Source organism: Gymnodraco acuticeps, unplaced genomic scaffold (genome assembly GCF_902827175.1).
Source record: "Gymnodraco acuticeps unplaced genomic scaffold, fGymAcu1.1, whole genome shotgun sequence".
Lineage (NCBI taxonomy): Eukaryota > Metazoa > Chordata > Actinopteri > Perciformes > Bathydraconidae > Gymnodraco > Gymnodraco acuticeps.
The window spans coordinates 796,970-816,379 of record NW_022989778.1 but is presented as its reverse complement, the minus strand read 5'-3'; the positions used below and the strand labels follow the sequence as shown (position 1 = coordinate 816,379).

The 19,410-nt window shown below is 39.6% G+C and overlaps 2 protein-coding genes across 2 annotated transcripts; one reads left to right on the top strand and one right to left on the bottom strand.

Annotated features, from left to right (window-relative positions):
* The first annotated feature begins 815 nt into the window (after positions 1-815).
* On the top strand, positions 816-6,309 carry bpnt1 (bisphosphate nucleotidase 1). The gene is given in 10 exon segments (XM_034220483.1): positions 816-911; positions 2,027-2,148; positions 2,304-2,408; positions 2,517-2,624; positions 2,720-2,768; positions 4,123-4,214; positions 4,293-4,397; positions 4,399-4,491; positions 5,192-5,297; positions 5,458-6,309. Coding segments are annotated over 9 exon segments (930 nt in total). The 5' UTR covers positions 816-911; positions 2,027-2,028; the 3' UTR covers positions 5,610-6,309.
* LOC117548936 (serine/threonine-protein phosphatase PP1-beta catalytic subunit-like) lies at positions 5,802-17,561 on the bottom strand. Its single transcript, XM_034220475.1, has 8 exons — positions 17,425-17,561; positions 14,596-14,727; positions 12,805-13,035; positions 12,519-12,623; positions 12,015-12,086; positions 11,478-11,629; positions 10,831-10,965; positions 5,802-7,586 (listed from the first exon to the last, which is right to left on the bottom strand). The coding sequence occupies exons 1-8, from the start codon at positions 17,474-17,476 to the stop codon at positions 7,482-7,484; spliced, it is 984 nt and encodes a 327-aa protein (XP_034076366.1). The 5' UTR covers positions 17,477-17,561; the 3' UTR covers positions 5,802-7,481.
* Between the last annotated feature and the right edge of the window lie 1,849 nt (positions 17,562-19,410).

Here is a 19,410-nt window from a genome sequence, read left to right as displayed (position 1 = left end):
GCTAGCACCAGATGCTAACAACAACAATACACGTAACCGGTGCGCACGCTTTATCTCACTCCTCGCGCCACACATACACTAACACACACCCTCCCGAGCTTGAATGACACACAGAGACCAATCGAGGGCATTAGTGTATGATCTGTATGTAAGGCCATGTCGGCAGGCCACATCATGTAGACAGCCAGTCACCCTCTGTGAGGCAGAGTCAGACCCACCCACATTTGCGCAGCGTTGCGTTCACAATACATACATAAACAAATAATCCTCAGGCCAGCAGGCAATTTATCAGGCCAGGCCATCGGGAAACCTCCCGGTCCTCCCGATGGCCAGTCCGGGCCTGTCTGTCTCTGTGCCTTCAATTTCACAAATTATAAACACCACATTAACTTTTCTACCATTACCTTTTTACTGTTTATTTTTTAACAAAATGGTTGGATGAAAATAAATTATGTTTTGTGACGGATCATTAATAAAACTAATTATGTGTTACGCGGCCGAAAAGACTACGTCTAAAAAAATGAGAGAAGAAACAAAGTACAACTTGTTGTGCCGAAGCAAGATGTTTCCCTCTCCCATCTAATTCCGCATTCTCTGATCGTTTCTGTGTTAACCGAGGGCCAAACACACTGACCCACTTGGTTTTTAAAGACACATATAATAGTTGTTTATTTTAATTAAGCCACTGTTAACATCCTCTTTGTTCACATTGAACGTATTAGCATGTGTCTCGAAGTCATGAGACGCTATCTTATTATTATTATTATTTATTTGCCTCTCGGTTGGTCAGGTTACTATCTTGACAATTCATTTGGCTCTTTGGGTCGATAGTGTTGCACTTCCTGTATCTCCGAACTTCAATTTACTGAACCCGTGAAGACTGTTTGGCGGTTTCTCCTCTATCATCATCAGTAAGTATTAAACCTTCAATCACCATCACCACTTTTCTACTGGGTATTAATACATCATTTTTGGTTTATTGTCGCTGAACCGGCGTGCTAGTATCAACAGCAGCATGTTGGCTAATTAGCCAGGAGTGCAAAATGTACTGCTTATTGTGACTGATTACAATAATCTCTTTAGTTAAGGAGCCGTCTTAATTGCTCTAAGAAATATGTGTATTTTATTCACAGGTGATGAAAATCCAAGCTAATGACACAGTTAATTTTGTGAAGTGGTTAGGTCATTAGTCATTACCACTTTCTGCTTGTTACACAGACTTTGCTCGCCTCGTCCACTCCTTTGATACACATTGATTTGCCTTATTAGATAAAGTGGCTTCTAGCTCAATTAGGCTTTGTCTTTCTTTGTGGATAAGATATGAGAGTTTGCAGTTCTAGCATCATCCACTATTACAGTCCCTATACTGCTGATCCTCTCGCCTCTTTACTTTATTAAGACTGTAATGATATGTGTGAAACTTCCTCTAGCTCTTTTAGATACGTTTCCAACTTCCATGCTTTCTCATTTACCTGGGACTGATGCTAGTCTACACTATGTTCTTTGTTATAAATAATTGCCTGAATCTGGCTGTGGTATTGTTTATTTTAAACATTAAACTGTATAGTATCTTCTGTGTGTATTATATGTATCTGCTGTGCCTTCATGTGGTGTGCCTCAGGGTTCTTTATTGGGTCCTATTTTATTTGCTTGTAGGTCATATTATTCACACAGGTAAAGGTAGCTCATATCACTGTTTTGCTGATAATGTGAAGCTAGGGGAAAGATAAACTCAAGTTATTCACTATAGTCTGTCTGCAATAAAAGACTGAATGTCCAAAAAACTTCACACAGCTAAATGCACAGTCAATTAGGGATATGTATTACGCTATACAATATAATGTTATTTGATCAGACTTTGTACCACAATCAACAATGGACCTATTCACTTACCACTTTCTATGTATTATTCACAGAAGAGGGAGATTTTGAAGTTTTAAGGCAAATTGCAAGAGGTAAAGATGCATTACCTGTAAATGTTTTTTTTAGTATGTGTCCACTAACAACTGTCTGCTCTGTCGATCAGCAATGTCTGCAAGTCCTGCTGTGTTGATGCGGCTCGTGGCCTCTGCCTTCACTGTTGCTGAAAAGGCCGGTGCCATTGTGAGGAAAGTCCTTCACAGCGGAGAACTTGGCATTGTGGAAAAGGTGGGACCAAAAACCGCAGAAAAATGTAAAATGCATGTCCCAGTGAAAACCTTTTTCTAAATACTGACCTGCTGTGGAGATTCTGACCCAGTTATAATACAGGTAGTATATTATAGTTGTATCCTTTTCTGATTTTCCCATGTGTCCCTGCATAGACTGGAGCCAATGATCTGCAGACACTGGCCGACCGACTGGCACAACAAAGCATTTGTGCATCACTGTCCAGAAGTTTCCCCAAAATCACCATCATTGGAGAAGAGGTGAGTAAATTAGACTCTTTGTTGAATGTGTTAGCACCATGGACAAACAAGATTATTTTATAGAAGAAGAGTGAAAGCCTGAGTTCTTGTGTATCACTTGCTGATTAGGACCTTCCACCTGAGGAGATAAAGGAAGATCTCATTGAGAGCGGCCACTCGGAGGAAATCCTTCAGAAGACATGTCCAGCAGAATATAGAGATCTGAAAGAGGAGGAGGTAAGGGTCATCAGATTCAGAAAAATATAAATATTCCAGTAATCATAATTGGATTTCAGACAATGCATTCATGTGAGTTTTCTTCTGCATAACAGCTAGTTGTGTGGGTCGATCCTCTCGATGGCACAAAGGAATATACTGAAGGTAGGCTCTTCAAATATGTTTTTTAAATAATCTGCCTCCACACATGTGTTCTGTTCTGGGGGCGGAGACATTACTGTGAGTTCTGCTTACTGAAACTCCCTGAACAAATGCCTTTTAAGTATTCAATTTGAAATGAAGGCAAAGCATAACCTCTTAGTTTTTTAAGTAATTACTCTTACCTTGAAAGCAGTGGTGGAAAGTAACTTAGTATATTTACTCAAGTACTGTACTTAAAGGTAGGGTAGGTAAGTTTGAGAAACCGGCTCGAGATACACTTTTTGTTATATTCCATGGAATGCTCTTAACATCCCGATAGCAATGGATATCTTAAATGCTTTGACAAAAAATCCATTAAAAAAATGTCATCTGTGGAAGCCGTAGTACTGTAAAAAGCACGACCAATCATCTGAGCCGGCCCGGCTAAAGTAACTGGATGGCCTACCTGCCTGTCAGCCTTCCATCTGTGCACAAACTTATCTCGTGCCCTCATTGGTCATGTGCGCGTTCGTGTGTGTTGGAGGAGGGGCTCTGTAAGGAAGTGGAAGATTTTTCCCGGCTGTGTATTTTCAAATTCTAGCGCACTCGAGCTGGTTTCTCAAACGTACCTACCCCACCTTTAAGTAGTAGGTTTTGTTACATTTGAAGTGGGTGGCAGCAACATAAACACCATTGTGATATAGTTGCGATATGGGCTGCTTTCTGCTTCACTATCACTTTTCTTTCTCTTCTTTATGTATTCTTGCTTCTTCTTTCTCTCTCTTTCTCTGCTGACTCCAGCATCAAAGAGTCTCCATCACCAAACTGAGGCCCAGATACCAAACAAAGTGTTGTACACCTCTCACAGCACAGCTCTCTGTATGGAAACTGATTAAACCGTTAACCCTGTCGGTGTATAAAGTGAATTACTCTGCAGTAAAACTGATTGATTCAAATGGCTTTCAGGACTAAAGCTGAGAAATAAACCAAAGTTATCAGATAAATGTGCAGGATAATATGAAAATAAATGAATATGCACAGACATTAAAAGATAAATAAAATATATATTCATTTGTCTTATTGCTTATTTTTGTATGAACACATTTTAACATTGCTTTTTTTTGTTAACATTTATTTCGTTTTTTTCAATTTATTTCCCTCTTTATTTTTATATTTAAAAATGAGATGGCAACCCTAAATGTTGTCCCTTAACTGTCACCTACCAATTTATGTATTTTCAATTAAATTTGCAAATTTGTTTCCACATTTCCACAATTATACCCTTATTATTTTCTGTCTTAATTTCTTTCTTTCTTTATTATAATACCAGCTTCAATCCTCCATATGTATCTGACATCCTGCTGTTTTCTGATTGAAGGTCTGCTGGATAATGTGACGGTGCTCATTGGTATTGCATACGAAGGCAGAGCGATTGCAGGTGTCATCCACCAGCCTTTCTACAACTACCAGGTACAGAGCGATCTAAATTAAACAAGATAGAGTCCCAACAGCTCTCCTTCCTTTAATCCAAATGTTTCCCCTCGTCAGCTCGGAGCAGGAGCATCCTTAGGAAGAACCATGTGGGGAATCCCGGGGTTGGGCGCTTTCGGATTTCAGCTGCAGGAAGTTCCCGGTGACAGACGCATCGTTACCCACGACTCGTTCCCATAGCAACAAGCAGGTGACGGACTGTGTGGACGCCATGGAGCCTCACGAGGTTATAAGAGTGGGCGGTGCTGGGAACAAGGTGAGGACTTTAAAGTAGGATTTTATAGTTCTCTTTAGGCACGACTTGTACATTAATTACTTTGACTATATTTCAGTAACGTTTTCAATGAAAAACATTTCTACGTCTTTGTTTTATGTCATAAAAAGTGTTGTTTTTATGACATAAATCGGATCAGCAAGGCTTCTTCCTCTAAATCTCTCTTATAAGGGAACTTTTTCACATTAGCTTATTTCAGTTATTCTTACTTTTATTTACTGGTTTTAAGTTAATTATGTCTGTATTAATTCTACTTTTATTTATTTACATGTACCTTTTTATTTGTTGTCTTAATATTTCGGTTATACATCTTGATGGTTATAAATCTTGATGGTTTAAAATAAAAATAAAACGTGATGATCATTAATTTGCTGTCGAACGTCAGACTAACACAAAGCAAAGTTTTGTTAATGATTGACATTTTTTTTATCCAAAGTTAATGAAACATTCATTGTTTTATTTGCCTTCTTATCGACCAAGAACTTGCTGTACCTAGGACCTTTGTCCTGTGCCTGCAAATGTTTAAATGATATCCATGCTAGATTATTACATTTTGAGTTCAACTCCAAACCTATTTGGGAGTCAGCCAAAGTGGTCAGAGAACCTGGAGTCTTATGACATATTCAAAATAGCCTTTTCTGATGTGTATAGAGTGTGTATTTATCACATAATCTCTCTGCAGATAATCCAGCTTGTTGAAGGAAAGGCTTCTGCGTATGTCTTCGCCAGTCCCGGCTGCAAGAAGTGGGACACCTGCGCTCCAGAAGCTCTACTGCACGCTGTGGGAGGTATGACCAATTTGCTGAAATCTGTTTACACCAAACTAGAATTATATTTTGTAGCTATGTAGGTTCAAATGTAAGCTTTTTACAAAATGCATAGTTTACTAGTGCTTGAACTCTGTCTGAAATGTTTTTATTTCTAATGTTTTCCTTTTATCTTGTGCAGGGAAACTGACTGACATGCACGGCAATGCATACTGCTACAATGCTAACGTAAAGCACATGAATTCTGCAGGCGTTCTTGCTACACTACGCAACCACGAGTACTATGTTAGCAGAGTGCCGCAGTCGGTGCTGCAGGCCCTGAAGTCAGATTAAGTTCTGTCTTCATCAGAAGTCACACTAATGAACCTCTGTCATGGTTTAAAGCACTTAAAAATCGAACCACAAGTGCAGGAACCCTCTGTATTTAAATGTCCTAAAATCAGAACAAATAATGATTTAAAGTCACATTAATCTACCATGTTTTTGTGTCATACATTATTAAATCAACCAGAAACAGACAGCAAGCAGGCTCAACAGCACTTCCATTTATTTCATCGTTTCAAACAAACTTTACAAATCTCAGAACGTCTTTACACACTGTTTCCAACTTGAAGACCAAGAGATTAACAAGGCAAAAGGCAAAGATTTAATAAATAAAAATACATCGGTTAAATGCTTATTAAGGAGTTAAAAAGGATTAACTTCATTCAATAACCACGTGGGAACACTGTGATATAACTAGCCAACAACAAACAAAATGCCATCGTCCTGCCTTGATGATTTTGACCTCTTTACAATGTCATGCGATGACTGGAAGCGCAACAATGTTCAGAGAGAGAGGTCGAGATCTACTGCTGTGATGATGAATATACTCAGAACTATTTTTGAATCCCGTACTGTCGGTTTCTGCCGTGGTCTTCATATCCGTCTCTATTTTTCTACACACCTACTGTACAAACCAGACTGAAGGACACAAACTCAAAGTGCTTACCGATGTTTGTTTCCCACATTAAATTGACATCTGAACTTAAAACAAAACTTGAACACTATTGCATTTCTGTGTTTCCCCTTTTGTTAATACCAAGTGGTGTTAGGGATAGCAAACAGTTTCAGAGCTTGGAAACGCTGATCTAATGTAGAGCAGCTGTACAGGAATGCTAGTTAAAGTACAGCATTTAGCAGCTGTGTCCTTTTCTAAAGTTCAAATAGGCTTTAATGGCCTGTGCACTTGTTTGTTTGCATATGACAAGATGTCTTGCAATATTTCTTGCACCATCAACATATTGACTGATATCTCTTTGGGGAAAACATTCTAAAGTCGAAGGGAAAGTCATTGCAATGTCTAATTTGCTGTTCTTAAAGAATAATGTGACATTTTGGGGAATGTGGTTACTGGCTTTCTTGCTGAGACTTAAGAAGATGGATACTTTATTTCCGTTCAATAAATATGAAGCTTTAACCAGCAGTTTGCTAGCTTAGCTTAGCTTAGCATAAAAACTGTAAACAGGTAGTCTAGCTCTGTCTCAACGTTACAAAATAAACCTACTAGAACTTCTGAAGCTCACTGATTCATGTTCTATCTTCTTAGTTTACCCCAAACAAAAAAACTGTGTTAATTAAAGATTAACACCTGTTTACAGTTTGTGTGCTAAGCTTAGCTGGTTTGAGATTCATATTTGACAACCTTATCTAACGTTTTGCGAGAAAGCATTTTCCTAAAATGTCAAACTATTCTTTTAAGCTGTGTACTAGTTAAGCTTATATAGGAGTGGGCACTGGCAGTAATTCAGTAATTATATGAAAAGTAGACAAATCAAGGTGAGACACGAAACAATTGGCCTCGTTTTTACATTTTACATCGGCTAGGTCAAAGTATCCGTCTCAATCTCACAAGCGTGCATGCATTCACAAAATCACTATGGAAATTGTTAATGTGATGGCAGAGAAACATATTTCTTAACATCCTGCCCATTCCACAAGGTTTAAATATTGCTGAATGGGGTGAGTAGCAGAAGTGAGTGATACATCAAAAAGAAATGGAAAGAAATACCACTCGCATGTTCATAAAAATACCCACAGAACAAGCAAAAAACACTCCTGGAGTTTTTGTTTACACATGAACAAGCTGACTGAGAGAAGGCTGGAGTGTTTGAGGCAGCCTGCGGGACGAGGGTCAGAGACCAGCCGGGGGGAGGGGCCAGCCGCTCACCTCTTTTTAGGTGCCTGAGCGGTGCGAGGGGGGGTGACAGGGCGTCCTGTATTCACCCCTCCATACTGGTACTTTGCTTTTTTTTCTGACGGCTTCAGGATCTGAAAGAAAGGAAGATGGTAAATTCATTAAAAAGGCATGGTTTGTTCTCTGTGCTCTTTAAAAAGCCACCAGACTCCTTTGACAAAACAATACTGATAGAGGCTGCGTTGGACCAGTAAACCTTGTTTGGGAAGTTTTAGTTCCCTGTCTGTCACTGAGTTAAAAATATTAAAATGAGTGAATACTCATTGCTTAGCTTCCGTGCTGGTTCTACCTATTGTAAGTCATGCACTGACTATAGATCAGTGTTTCCCCTACCATTGTCTTGGAGGGGCGCTGTGCCCCGCCAACGGAGCCCCGCGCCCCCCCTGAAATTCCAGGTGTTTAAAAAATAAATAATATTCTTTTTTTTAATTTATAGATACCAAATTGCAACTAATCTACTGTATATTTACTGTCACTTTACACATTGAACATGTGTTCTTTTATTAAATAAACGAAACGCTTTCATTTTAAGTTGTGAGTTTAGTGTATTTGACCCTAAGAAAGGGTGATGATGCATTAATCAATAACAATAATCCACAGCTCCTCTCTGCTCCAGAGGATTTCAAAAATATATATCCCAACTTTACACTGTGTGGGATTGGTGGATTTGTGTGTCCATCAAGGAAATCTCGGCCGGCAGCCATCATGGTCTGAAATGACCAATGGACATCGAGAAATCACTAAGGGCCTACCCACCAAGTAAAAAAAACATAAACCACGTGTCTCCCATCAGTTTCCTTTAGTGAGGAGAGAGAGAGAGACAGATACAATGGCTAAAAAAAACGTTACAGTTGCCGACTTCGCTAGAGATTTTTTTCGCTAGCAGCAGTGAAGATAGAGCCTCAGAACCTGAAGTCTTCGACTCTTCTGAAGAAGAAGAATACAAAGACAACAACAAGGATCCATTTGGACATGGGTAAGTGTAAATATTACAGTAATAGTGTACTGGCAATGTGTGGGGAATACCGCGAAAATGAACAATAGGTTTATTGATATATATTTTGTATCGATAGTCATTAACTTTTTATTGGGACAAAATAGACTCTCCATTAGCAAACGTTTACTCTGTGTTAACGTTATTTTGGTGTGTAAAAGTGAGATTACATGTGTAGATGATTACATTAATCATTTATTCGTCCCACAACGGAGACATTTACAGTGACATGTTTTTGCCATCGATTATTTTATCATACCGTTCTGTACAGATGAGACTTTGTCATAGATTTATTTATATGTGTGTCTGTGATTTTATACTGAATGTAAAGTAACTGGAAATACCTGTGTGTGTGTGTGTGTGTGTGTGTGTGTGTGTGTGTGTGTGTGTGCGTGTGTGCGTGTGAGAGAGAGATCGAGAGAGACTCCTTCTGCAACCTCCCAAACGTTATTTGTATGTGTGCATTGTTATTTGTGCTTGAGCAACATTTTACTTGAACTTTATTTCAATGAAATTAGTTGTAATTATTGTCCTACACAGGCGGCGTTTATCCAGCAGCCACAACATCCATCTGTGCCGGCCCCCAGGTCAAGATCTACTGTGGCTCAAGGGCCTTCACCAGAGCCATCACCACCAAGGACCAGCAGACCATCATCACTACAGCTGCCTCCACCTCCATCTGCGGCTGCCACCAGGTCAAGACACTGGTACTTGCTTACCATGCTGCGAATGGATCTGGCCCTTCCTACATCCAGGACATGGTTAAACCGTACACCCCAGCGCGTGCACTACGCTCTGCATCAGCCAAACGACTCGTTGCGCCCTCGCTGCGAGGGGGACCCAAGTTCCCATCAGCAAAAACACGTGGGTTTGCTGTCCTGGCTCCAAGATGGTGGAATGAGCTCCCCATTGACATCAGGACGGCAGATAGCTTGCACATCTTCCGGCGCAAACTGAAAACTCATCTCTTTCGACTCCACTTCGAGCGTTAGAACTATTAACGAAGCACTTTTATACTAATAAAGGACTGGCTTACCTAAAGCCAGTTGAGTAGCACTTGAAATGTTTGGCTCTATGAAACCTGATGTACTTATATGATTCTGTTTTCTTCAAGGTTGTGTCTTCCTGGTCGAATGTACTTATTGTAAGTCGCTTTGGATAAAAGCGTCAGCTAAATGCAATGTAATGTAAAAGATACACCTCAGCACAAAGGCTCCACCACAGCCATCACCTTCAACCCAGCCAGCAAGGAGGTCTCGTGGAGGTCTCGTATAGCACTTGTACACCCCACCTACACAGCAGCCCATGCACCATCACCCCCACAGCAGCCAGACCCACTGTCTTGGAACACAGACAAAGACCTTGACACTGTCTTGACATTTATAATGAATAGTTGGTTGAAAGTTCTGATGTTCAATATTGTAAATAGTGAGATTTTCCAGTTTCTTATATTTATATAAATAGTTGGTTGAAAAAACATATTTATAATAAATTGTTGGTTGAAAAAAAAAAGGTTGAATGCTCAATTTGTATTTGTACACATCACATGAACCTTGGTATGTGATATGAAGTCATTATTCAGTCCTAATGTATCTCGGTCCCTGCTGTGGTGAAAGTAGAGTGATAAACACCTATTTTACTCAAAATTTGAATTTAATGTTTTTCATTTTAGACATGAATAACACATTTATATACAGTGTAATTCAAATATTGCACTGCTTTTGTGATCCTAGGACTTTGGTAACCAAATCTAAAACACCAAAACAATTCGATCACATGAGTACATTTGTGTTTTCACAAGAGTTTTGAAGATTTTCCAAAAATCCGATTTCACATTTTAAGCTTTTGAGCTACTTATCTCATCAAACAGTGCTCCAAGGTGAGTAATATGCATATATAGCAAGACCAGAGATTGTCCTGAACATTTTGATATTTAACACATGGGGTGCCATGTTAAAAGAAATACATTTAAAAGGTGATTTAAGAAAACATCTAAAAATCGAGAAAATACCCTTAGACTCCAGAGGGTTAAGAATGGTAAAACTGCGCCCCCTGGGTTGTCATTCCTAAATTATGAACGACAGCTTGTGGAAAGTTTGCTAGACTACTGGTTGCATGGCAACTAGGCATCTCGCGAGTTGTGGTAATTGGTTAGTACAATAAAGAAAGGATTTGTTTTGGAATTATTTTGTGTTCCGTTTTTTCTTGGGCGGCCCTTAATCCAATATTGGATACCTAAATTGGCCCTCACTCATCAAAACTTTGAGAACCCCTGCTTTAAAGCATATCAGGATTCATGTTGCGGTACAAGACTTTTTTGTTACCTGAAAGGAGCACATGAGGGACTCGTCCACACTCATCATGCCGCCTGCGTTGTCAAACTCCCCGCAGTAGTTTGGGGCGGAGAACAGCGTCACCAGCTGTCGCTTGGCAAAGAACTCGTAGCCGTCTTCAACAACCTGTAAGGCAGCAGAATGAGTCAGGTTTTCAGCAACAAGTAAGGCTTTGGTTCTACCTTTGCAGGTGTGAATGTGTTATATTTGCTAATACCAAACCCAGCGATTATATAACTCAATGCAGAGACTTAAATAAGATAAGATGGACCTTTATTAAACCACGTAAATACATATTTTCTTAAATACTCAAAGATGTGTTTATTACGAGGTATTTCATTGATAGAAAATGACCATCACTTTAGAGATAGAAGCATTTAAAAAAAACGTTACGTATATTTATATAAGTGAGCTGCTACATTAGATCAGTGTGTTTTATGAATATGTTAATCTCAACAAATAATCAACACTACTTTTTTGTCTTTTTCTATGCAGGCTGTAACGTATTTACACTCATGAAAAAACTCAGGCTGTAACGTATTTACACTCATGAAATTATTTTAAAAAATAAGGTTATTTTACTTTATAAAAGTTGAATTGTCCATGGTGTTATTTTGATTGTAGCTGCGTAGCGTTACCTGATGTGCTCTGCAGATGAGGTCCAGGTCGTGACGGTTGAGAAACTTGCTGACCACATCGGCACCGAATGTGAAGGACACTCCCCGGTCGTTCTCTCCCCAGCCCTGGACGTCTTTGTCTGGGTCGGACCACAGCAGGTCACACAGCAAGCCTGGAGCAAACAGTAAAGACAAGCAGTGATCACTGGTGGAAGTGTATTAACACCACCTTCTGGTTTATTGTATTCAACACTAGAGGGCGACACAGGAGTGGATTTTCACTACCGTCCCATCTTAAAGTGCTTTGTGTTCAACTGCAGTTTTTCTGCCAACCACCACCACCACCACCACCACCACTACTACTACACAAAGGGATTATGGTTGAATTTCTCTATGAAACACACTTTTTAAATCACATGTTTAGCACTCATTATGAGCAGTTAAAGAACTTTGAGCAATCTAACCAGTATATAACAGTATTGAGAAACACCCAGTGAAAGATGCAATCAGCTGATTAAGATTTTGTCTCGTTTTAGTTCAGACGTAAACACAACCGACCTGTGTCTGGGACATCAGTGGGTCTCATGATGCGTCGAATCTGTTCCATGGACTGTAGATCAGGTGAGAGCCCTGAAGAGGAAAAGAAGATTGTAATAAAATCGACACATACTACAGAAAATCCTGCAAAATGTTGTATTTGTACTAAAGCAAAATGGTCTGGGTTGAGTTGCAGGTAGTGATGTCAGAACATATTATTTAAATAAAACTGTATTCTCAATAGCATCATCATTAATATTGCATTATGATTAAGATGTGTAGATACTTCTGGTGTATTTTAAGTAATTATAGTAGTAGTATAGAACAAATTACAAGTTGTATACTCTAATTTAAGTATTATAATATTGGTAAAACTTAAAAATATGACTCCCCTCATTAGATACTGAATACTTATAAATAGCGCCATCATCTTTTTAAAACTTGTGTAGACTCTAAATGAATTTACGCAGAGACACGTGTATTATCCTCATTATTCAGTGGCTGCTACAGAAGTGCATCACAAACCTCCATGGCAGCAGAAGATCTTCTCATCAATGATCGCAGCAATGGGCAGACAATTAAAACAGTCTGTGAAGGTCTTCCAGAGCTTTATGTTGAACCTGCGCTTGCCTGAGAAAAAAAAATAAAATCATACAGACAAATCAGAAAATGAGCAAGTGAAAAGAAAGCTCTTCGACTTACGGGATTTCTAAATTCAGATTTGCTATTATGTTTTTACAATAGGCCAACTCACAATAAGGACAGTGATCAATATGCATATGAAGCAAGGGCAGTGTGTTTTCCAACTTACACTCATCATAGAATCCGTAAATGCGATTGATGGAAGCACACTCGTGGTTCCCCCTGAGCAAGAAGAAGTTTTCTGGGTATTTGATCTTGTAGGCGAGCAGCAAGCAGATGGTCTCCAGCGACTGCTTCCCTCTGTCCACGTAATCCCCCAGAAACAGATAGTTGGCCTCTGGAGGGAAGCCTCCATACTCGAATAGCCTCAGCAAGTCTGTGTATTGTCCATGGATATCACCTGGAAGGATATGTTCAGCTCATTATCCAATACATTAACAATAACGCAAATAACATCACAATCCAGAGTTTCCGTTAGCCGGTAATTACCGGACTTTGACCGGTAACATATGCTGAAGACCGGCAAATCTAAATCTCTCCGGTCAAAATCATTTCCCCTTAGCGCAATACCGCATCAGTTACGCCACTTATGTGACAGACAAGAATAGTCAATTCTAATGTCTAACACTTAATGTGGAGAAAGAGATGTCCTGTGTGGGTTGATTGTGCGTTGATCTGTTGGTAATGCCTCAGGGTTCCGGTGGGCATGTAAACAAATGCATAATGCTGCGCTATACTTTGCGGCCTCACCCGGTTGCATAGCGACGCTTATTGTTTAGGTGTCTTGATAAGCAGGTAGTCATATCATTAGCTAGAACTAGCTGGATCTGATCGATATGGACATAAACGCGAGTGAAGTCTAATCTGACGGGAGAGAGAGATCAGCTGCTGCTGACGAGTCGATACCAGCTCTGCATGATCACATGCAGCGGTGAGCGGACAAAACACACACTTCAGGTTAGAATATCACACGTAGCTATTTTAATGACCTCTCAAACTACCTAAACTAGTTATAGATATGTTTAGTTTTACTGTCGGGTCACTCATTACTGATCCGCGAGCTGCATGATACTGACGGGCTGTCAGGAGAGGGAGAGAGCGCTCCATTTATTATTCCCGTGTTATTGTAAATTACTGAACACTTTTGAATAGTTAATTAATCTACTATAATTAGTTTGTTTAATATCGAATCATATCAATTTGTTTTAAAGCTCAATAAATAACAAAGAAGACCTTTGACCGGCACTTTTCTCCTTTTGTCCGGAAGATTTCAACTTTAACGAACATGTTGACCGGCAAAAAAAAGTTCTAACAGAAACTCTGGGGGGGGATTTTGAATCTAAATTAACATCGTGAAATTCAAACACAGATTATATAACGTTTGAAATAAACCTTTAGCTTCATTTGCACAAGGTCCTGACATTTTCAGCGACTGAGCGGTTAACTGTGGCACTTTGACAGCACAATCTGGTAGTTACATATTAGTATTTTATGTGACATCGCTTGTCAGCAACCATTCATGACATTAGAGGCAATTTGGCCGTTTGTGCTCTGATTAAGTTTTCCAGTCATAATTTTGTTTTCATGAATCTTCTGATATTTACTCCTGGGTTTAGGAAAAGACAACTACATATTGTTTTCTTTTCAATAAAAGCTTTTGTGGATCTGATTTTCATGAATGCCAATGTGATTGATCACGGTCATTTTAAAAAGCAAGAGAATTTTTTTTTTCTCAATGAAACAAAACTTGGTGTGGTGATAGGAAATAGAATAAGCAGCCGATGCACCAACATTAAATAAGTCAAACTAGGGCAAACACTTCAAACATTGTGTGCGATTTGATTTCAACAGGGCCTCACAAACCATGTTTTGTCATTAACACTATGCATTTTCTCTGCACCTTGCACTGGAGTATATATGGAAACAAAACATGGTGGCTGTTGACAGTTGCAGTTCTCACCACAGATTTTCAAAGGAGCCTCCAACTCTAGCAGGATCGGCTGACTGAGGAAAATCTCTCTGGACTTGATGCAGAGCCCCCGCACCTCAGCCTCTGACATCTGCACCACCTTCCCTGGACGACATCCTCGCACTGCAAGGCAAAAATAACCATGAGGTCAACACAGGCTGATCCTTTAAGATGGGTGAGTAAGTATTAGATACCAGACATTAGGGCAAATTAAGCATGAATCTTAGAGTCAAAGCATGTTTCAATCATGTGCTTTTCTTTAGGCAATGGGGTTAGCTGCAAGCCCTTTTGTGTAATGTTGCATCCCAGTGTGCCATTAAAGAGAGCTGACCATTGCATTTGCTTTGTTACTGGCCAGACATGACATTTACTCCAGTCAACACAGGTTGTTATGAGCTGGAAAATACAGGAATGAACAGCTTGTTGGCTCAGCTGGAAGTGAGTATGTTAAGGCAGTGTGGTCCAAGCAGGATAAAAAGCGTAAAGGGCTGCTTCATGTAAAAAGAACAAACAACAGACTTGCTTGTTAATGTTAGCGTAGGCAAAAAGTGCACATTGATGTCTTAACCCTTACGGTACGTCCACACAGCAGCTTTTCAAAAATCTTGAAAATCTTGGAGCTGGGCGTGTCTGAAAGTTTGGGGATTTTTTGCGAGCAACACGACCAACAACCAATCACATGAATCTCCCACCCCCGACATACAAAGCAAAAAACCCCGGGGATTTTATGCGAGCAATATATATATATATATATATATATATATAAACTCCCCAAACAGGCGAAAACCAACCAGTTTCACCCACTGTCTCTGCCACCTCCCTCCATGCCTGGTTCCTCCGGTTTGTATCGCGTTAATAGTTCTGGTCGTAAAGAACCGGGTGATTTGCTACCGTAATTTCTCGTTTGGAATATGAGGAAATTAACTGCGGTCTGGTTCTCCCTGCTTACACGCGGTTTGATTGGCTAGCGCTTCTACTGTCAGATTTGCATAAACGGGATTTGATTGGCTGACGCTTCCAGCTCAGCTTCAAAAGTTGAACATTGCTCAACTTTTGCATCCTGAAAATCCTGGAAATCTTCGCTTCGCTCCCCCACAATGCAGTTCGGCGAAAAGCGAGGCAAAGTGACGTCATCCCCATTCAAAGTCAATGGGCAGAGAAGCGTTGGAAATGTTGGAAGATTTGTTTAAAGCTGCTGTGTGGACGTACCGTTAGATGCACGAGTGACTGGATCCTACACTCTTCCATAAGTGGGTCAAAAAGGACCCGTATTAGAATAATGTGTTTTTATGCAATTGTTGTCATTTTGGTTAAGCAAAATCAATGGTATAATATTTAGTATTATATTTTGGTTCACACTAGAAATATTTAATTTTTCACTATTTAGAATTTTAGATTTTTTTTTAACATTTTTAACATATTGATGCAACGGTCTCCGCTATTCTGAGACCCTCACAGTATTCCAGTCCCTTTTCAAAACTCATCTCCTCTTGTCTACTCATAGCCCACCCCCCATCAATCCATGCCGGTTGATCAAGTTTGATAGTCCTATACCCCCCACCCTAATCTTCCCTTATATTGTAAAGCGATGTTGAGTCCTTGAAAAGCCCTATACAAATATAATGTATTATTATTATTATTATTATTATTATACTGACAGGTATCAGATCTTGCTGTGTAAAATAATCTTCCTGAGAGGTGTCACTTGTGATGTAGTCTGTGTGGTCTATAGTGAATGTATGTTCCCATAGGATTCCATAGAAAATGACATGTTTGACCCACTTATGGAAGCTTGGGGTAGTAATACAAAAACTACAATTTCTTAAAATTTGAATGGCATGATATCCAAAACATGTTTTTTGAGGAATAGCTGGAATATAAAATGATTAAAAAAATGTAATTACAAAGAAACTTCAAGAAAACCACCCCACTTATGCATCTAAGGGTTAAGTATCCAGCAATGCAGTACCCTCAAGGAAGACCTTAAGCATTTGAAAAGAGAATGAAGTCATTCATATTATATGTGTTTGTGATGTATTTTGTTGTTGTTTTTGGCATTTATATTGATTGCATGTGTGTGTGTAAGTGTATGCATAGACAGATACATGTATGATACTTTTATTTTTTTCAAACTACAGGATCATAAGTATGTATATATATATATATACACACACACACACACACACACACACACTTCCATCTCTGGTTATAATTAGCTTATTAATTAATCTTAAAAATGTAATTAGGGCTTGTGATTTCCTACGTAAATGGGGGCGTGTCCAGGGTGTTAGCCGATTTGCTACTAGCTACCTTCCTTGCTAACAAGAACAGATAATGTTACTTAGCAACCACAGAATTCCACGATTCTTTCTCGTTCCATTCGAATCCATCGTAAAAGATAATACACGAACGCTCTGTTACACTGCTAACGTTACCTCATTCGGCTAGCTTAGCTATTAGCTACAGGGTTGACTTATATCAACAAACACAGTTAGCTAACTCTGTCTTGATGTGTTTTTCTACGCCTTTCTCGCTTTTTACAAACATTTCCACGACTAACGTTGATAACTAACATCCGACATTAGCGAACATGTAGCTAGATGGAGCTATGACTTCAAAATAACGTGTTTTAACCACGTCTACATAACTCCTGAAGCAATAGTTAGCTTACGGGTTGACAACAAGCATAGCTAACAACGCAATATGCGAAAATGGCTTTGTTTTATGAAGTTGCTAGTTAAAAACTGAAACGCACAACAACAGTCATTTTTTTAAATTGATTTAGACCACATAAAACAAGTGATCGCACTGCCACCCTACCTTCCAGTAGTCGAGAGATGAGGCTGTCAACGTTTAGCTCGCTTTCCGCCATGTTTCTGATACTCTCAGAGGCAGGCAACGGCTACAGTTAGCCCTGCACACGGACTTGTAGGCTCAAAAGAGATTCAGCCTTCCCATTATACATCCATGCTTCCCATGCTAGCACACACTTGCCAATGTATAGTTTAGTACAGACACACATACAAATATTGGTCTTAAGTAACTAAGTAGATACTTTATAAAAAGGGAACAGGTGAGTGGAGCATCATTGAGTTTCTTATTCTGTCAGTAAATTATCCAAATTAAATGTTTTTCATTATTTTAGTCAACCCTAAACAAATTGATTGTACCTTTTAATAATGACCTTACATGGTCGGCAAAGTTAAATTAACTTCAGAAAATCAAATCTGTTCTGAGAAAAAACTAATAAATGTTTAAAGATAGGAACTTGCCATCCCACTGAAAAACAGTCCGTAGAGATTTAAAGGCGTAGTTGTAGTTCAGTCCAACGTTTCATTTGGATTCATTTGACAACAGTCAACTATTTTCATGAAGAATATATATATTTTTCAAAGTCAACTTTATTGTCAATCTTACTCAGTTTGTGTTTATAGACAGAGATCAAAAAGACGTTTAAATAAAATTATACAATTTACAGATATGTATACAAATATATATATCCTATATACACCATCATGTATAATGATGGTGTATGATGTAGAAGGAAGTGTGGTAGATAACAAGTAAGGCCCAATCCCAAACCACTCCCTCGACCCTACCCCTCCGTGACGGAGTGAACTCCGTCTGTAGCCACACTCGCAGCTCAACGAGGGTCCCTCCTGTCAGATGGAGGGAGTAAATACAGCAGCAAGCTTTGGGACGGCCTCCCCTCTCTCCGGCAGAAACAGGAAATGCCGTAACTGTATGTAACAACGGTTTCAAATCAGCATCTCTTAGACAAAAAGTTTAAATTAATAACTCAAATAAAACTCCAAACATCTTTCATTGTGTTACTTTTTTGCAAAGCTCTTTTAGTTTTAAACCTGATGTTTATAAGCTTCTTAGTTTTTGCAACAGTCTGTAAATGTACACAACTTTATAATGAAATGCACACATTTACCTTTTTCTAGAATAAACACAGGTATGATCCTAAGTTAAAACATATGAGGTTATCATGAGGTTGTTAACATCGCAGTTTATCAGTGGATGTTTGCTGGAACTACTTGTAAACAGCTTGTTTCCTGACGGACACACACAGCGTTGAAACCGGTCAAGTAGAGACCGGTCTCAAGTCAGCACCGCTGCAGACTCGTTGTTTGAGGGCTTGATAGCCCAATCCCCCTCCACACCGCTCCACACTCGTTGGTTTGGAACAGCCCTCAATATGGCGGACCCTCCGCGTGAACGCGCAAACGGAGGGGTAGGGTGTAGGGGGCGGTTTTGGAATGGGCCTAAATATAGAGTTACATACAGATCCATGTTACAGCAAAAGATGGAATAACTAAGAAGCACGCAGTATAATAATAATTACATGCAACAATTAAATAACTGCTCAGCATCTCCTCCACAATCCCAATCTGCTGTGTCCTGTTTTCCTCCCCTCTGCATAACACCCCATCACACATACGAAACACAACGCAGAGTCCGAGGGTGTTAAGAGTATGTTTATTTAAATGTCCTCCTCTCTACTGGCCAACACAGGGAGCATATGCTGGGTGTAGAATTTTTCCAGGAGGAGGAGATTTCCATGCCATGCAGGGTCTTTGGGGATGGGGATGATGATCGCCTCCTTCGTGGTCCACACAACAAAGTAGCAGAGACTCCGGTCTGTGATGTGCAGCTGCCCTTGGACCTGGTGCCAGTATGGGTGATTCTCCTTGAGAATATATGACCCACCCTCCTCACGAAGACAGAAGGATGGTAACTGGACTGCCTCCGTGATGGTCATGTTCCTCTGGCTGTGTGGACACTTCACCTCCAGCAGGG

Coding starts and splice junctions, on each gene's coding strand:
- LOC117548936 (XM_034220475.1), bottom strand. CDS start 17,476: ATGGCGGAAAGCGAGCTAAACGTTGACAGCCTCATCTCTCGACTACTG. Junction 14,728..17,424: donor CATCTCTCGACTACTGGAAG/GTAGGGTGGCAG, acceptor TTTGCCTTGCAG/TGCGAGGATGTCGTCCAGGG. Junction 7,587..10,830: donor CCCTCATGTGCTCCTTTCAG/GTAACAAAAAAG, acceptor CCTTTCTTTCAG/ATCCTGAAGCCGTCAGAAAA.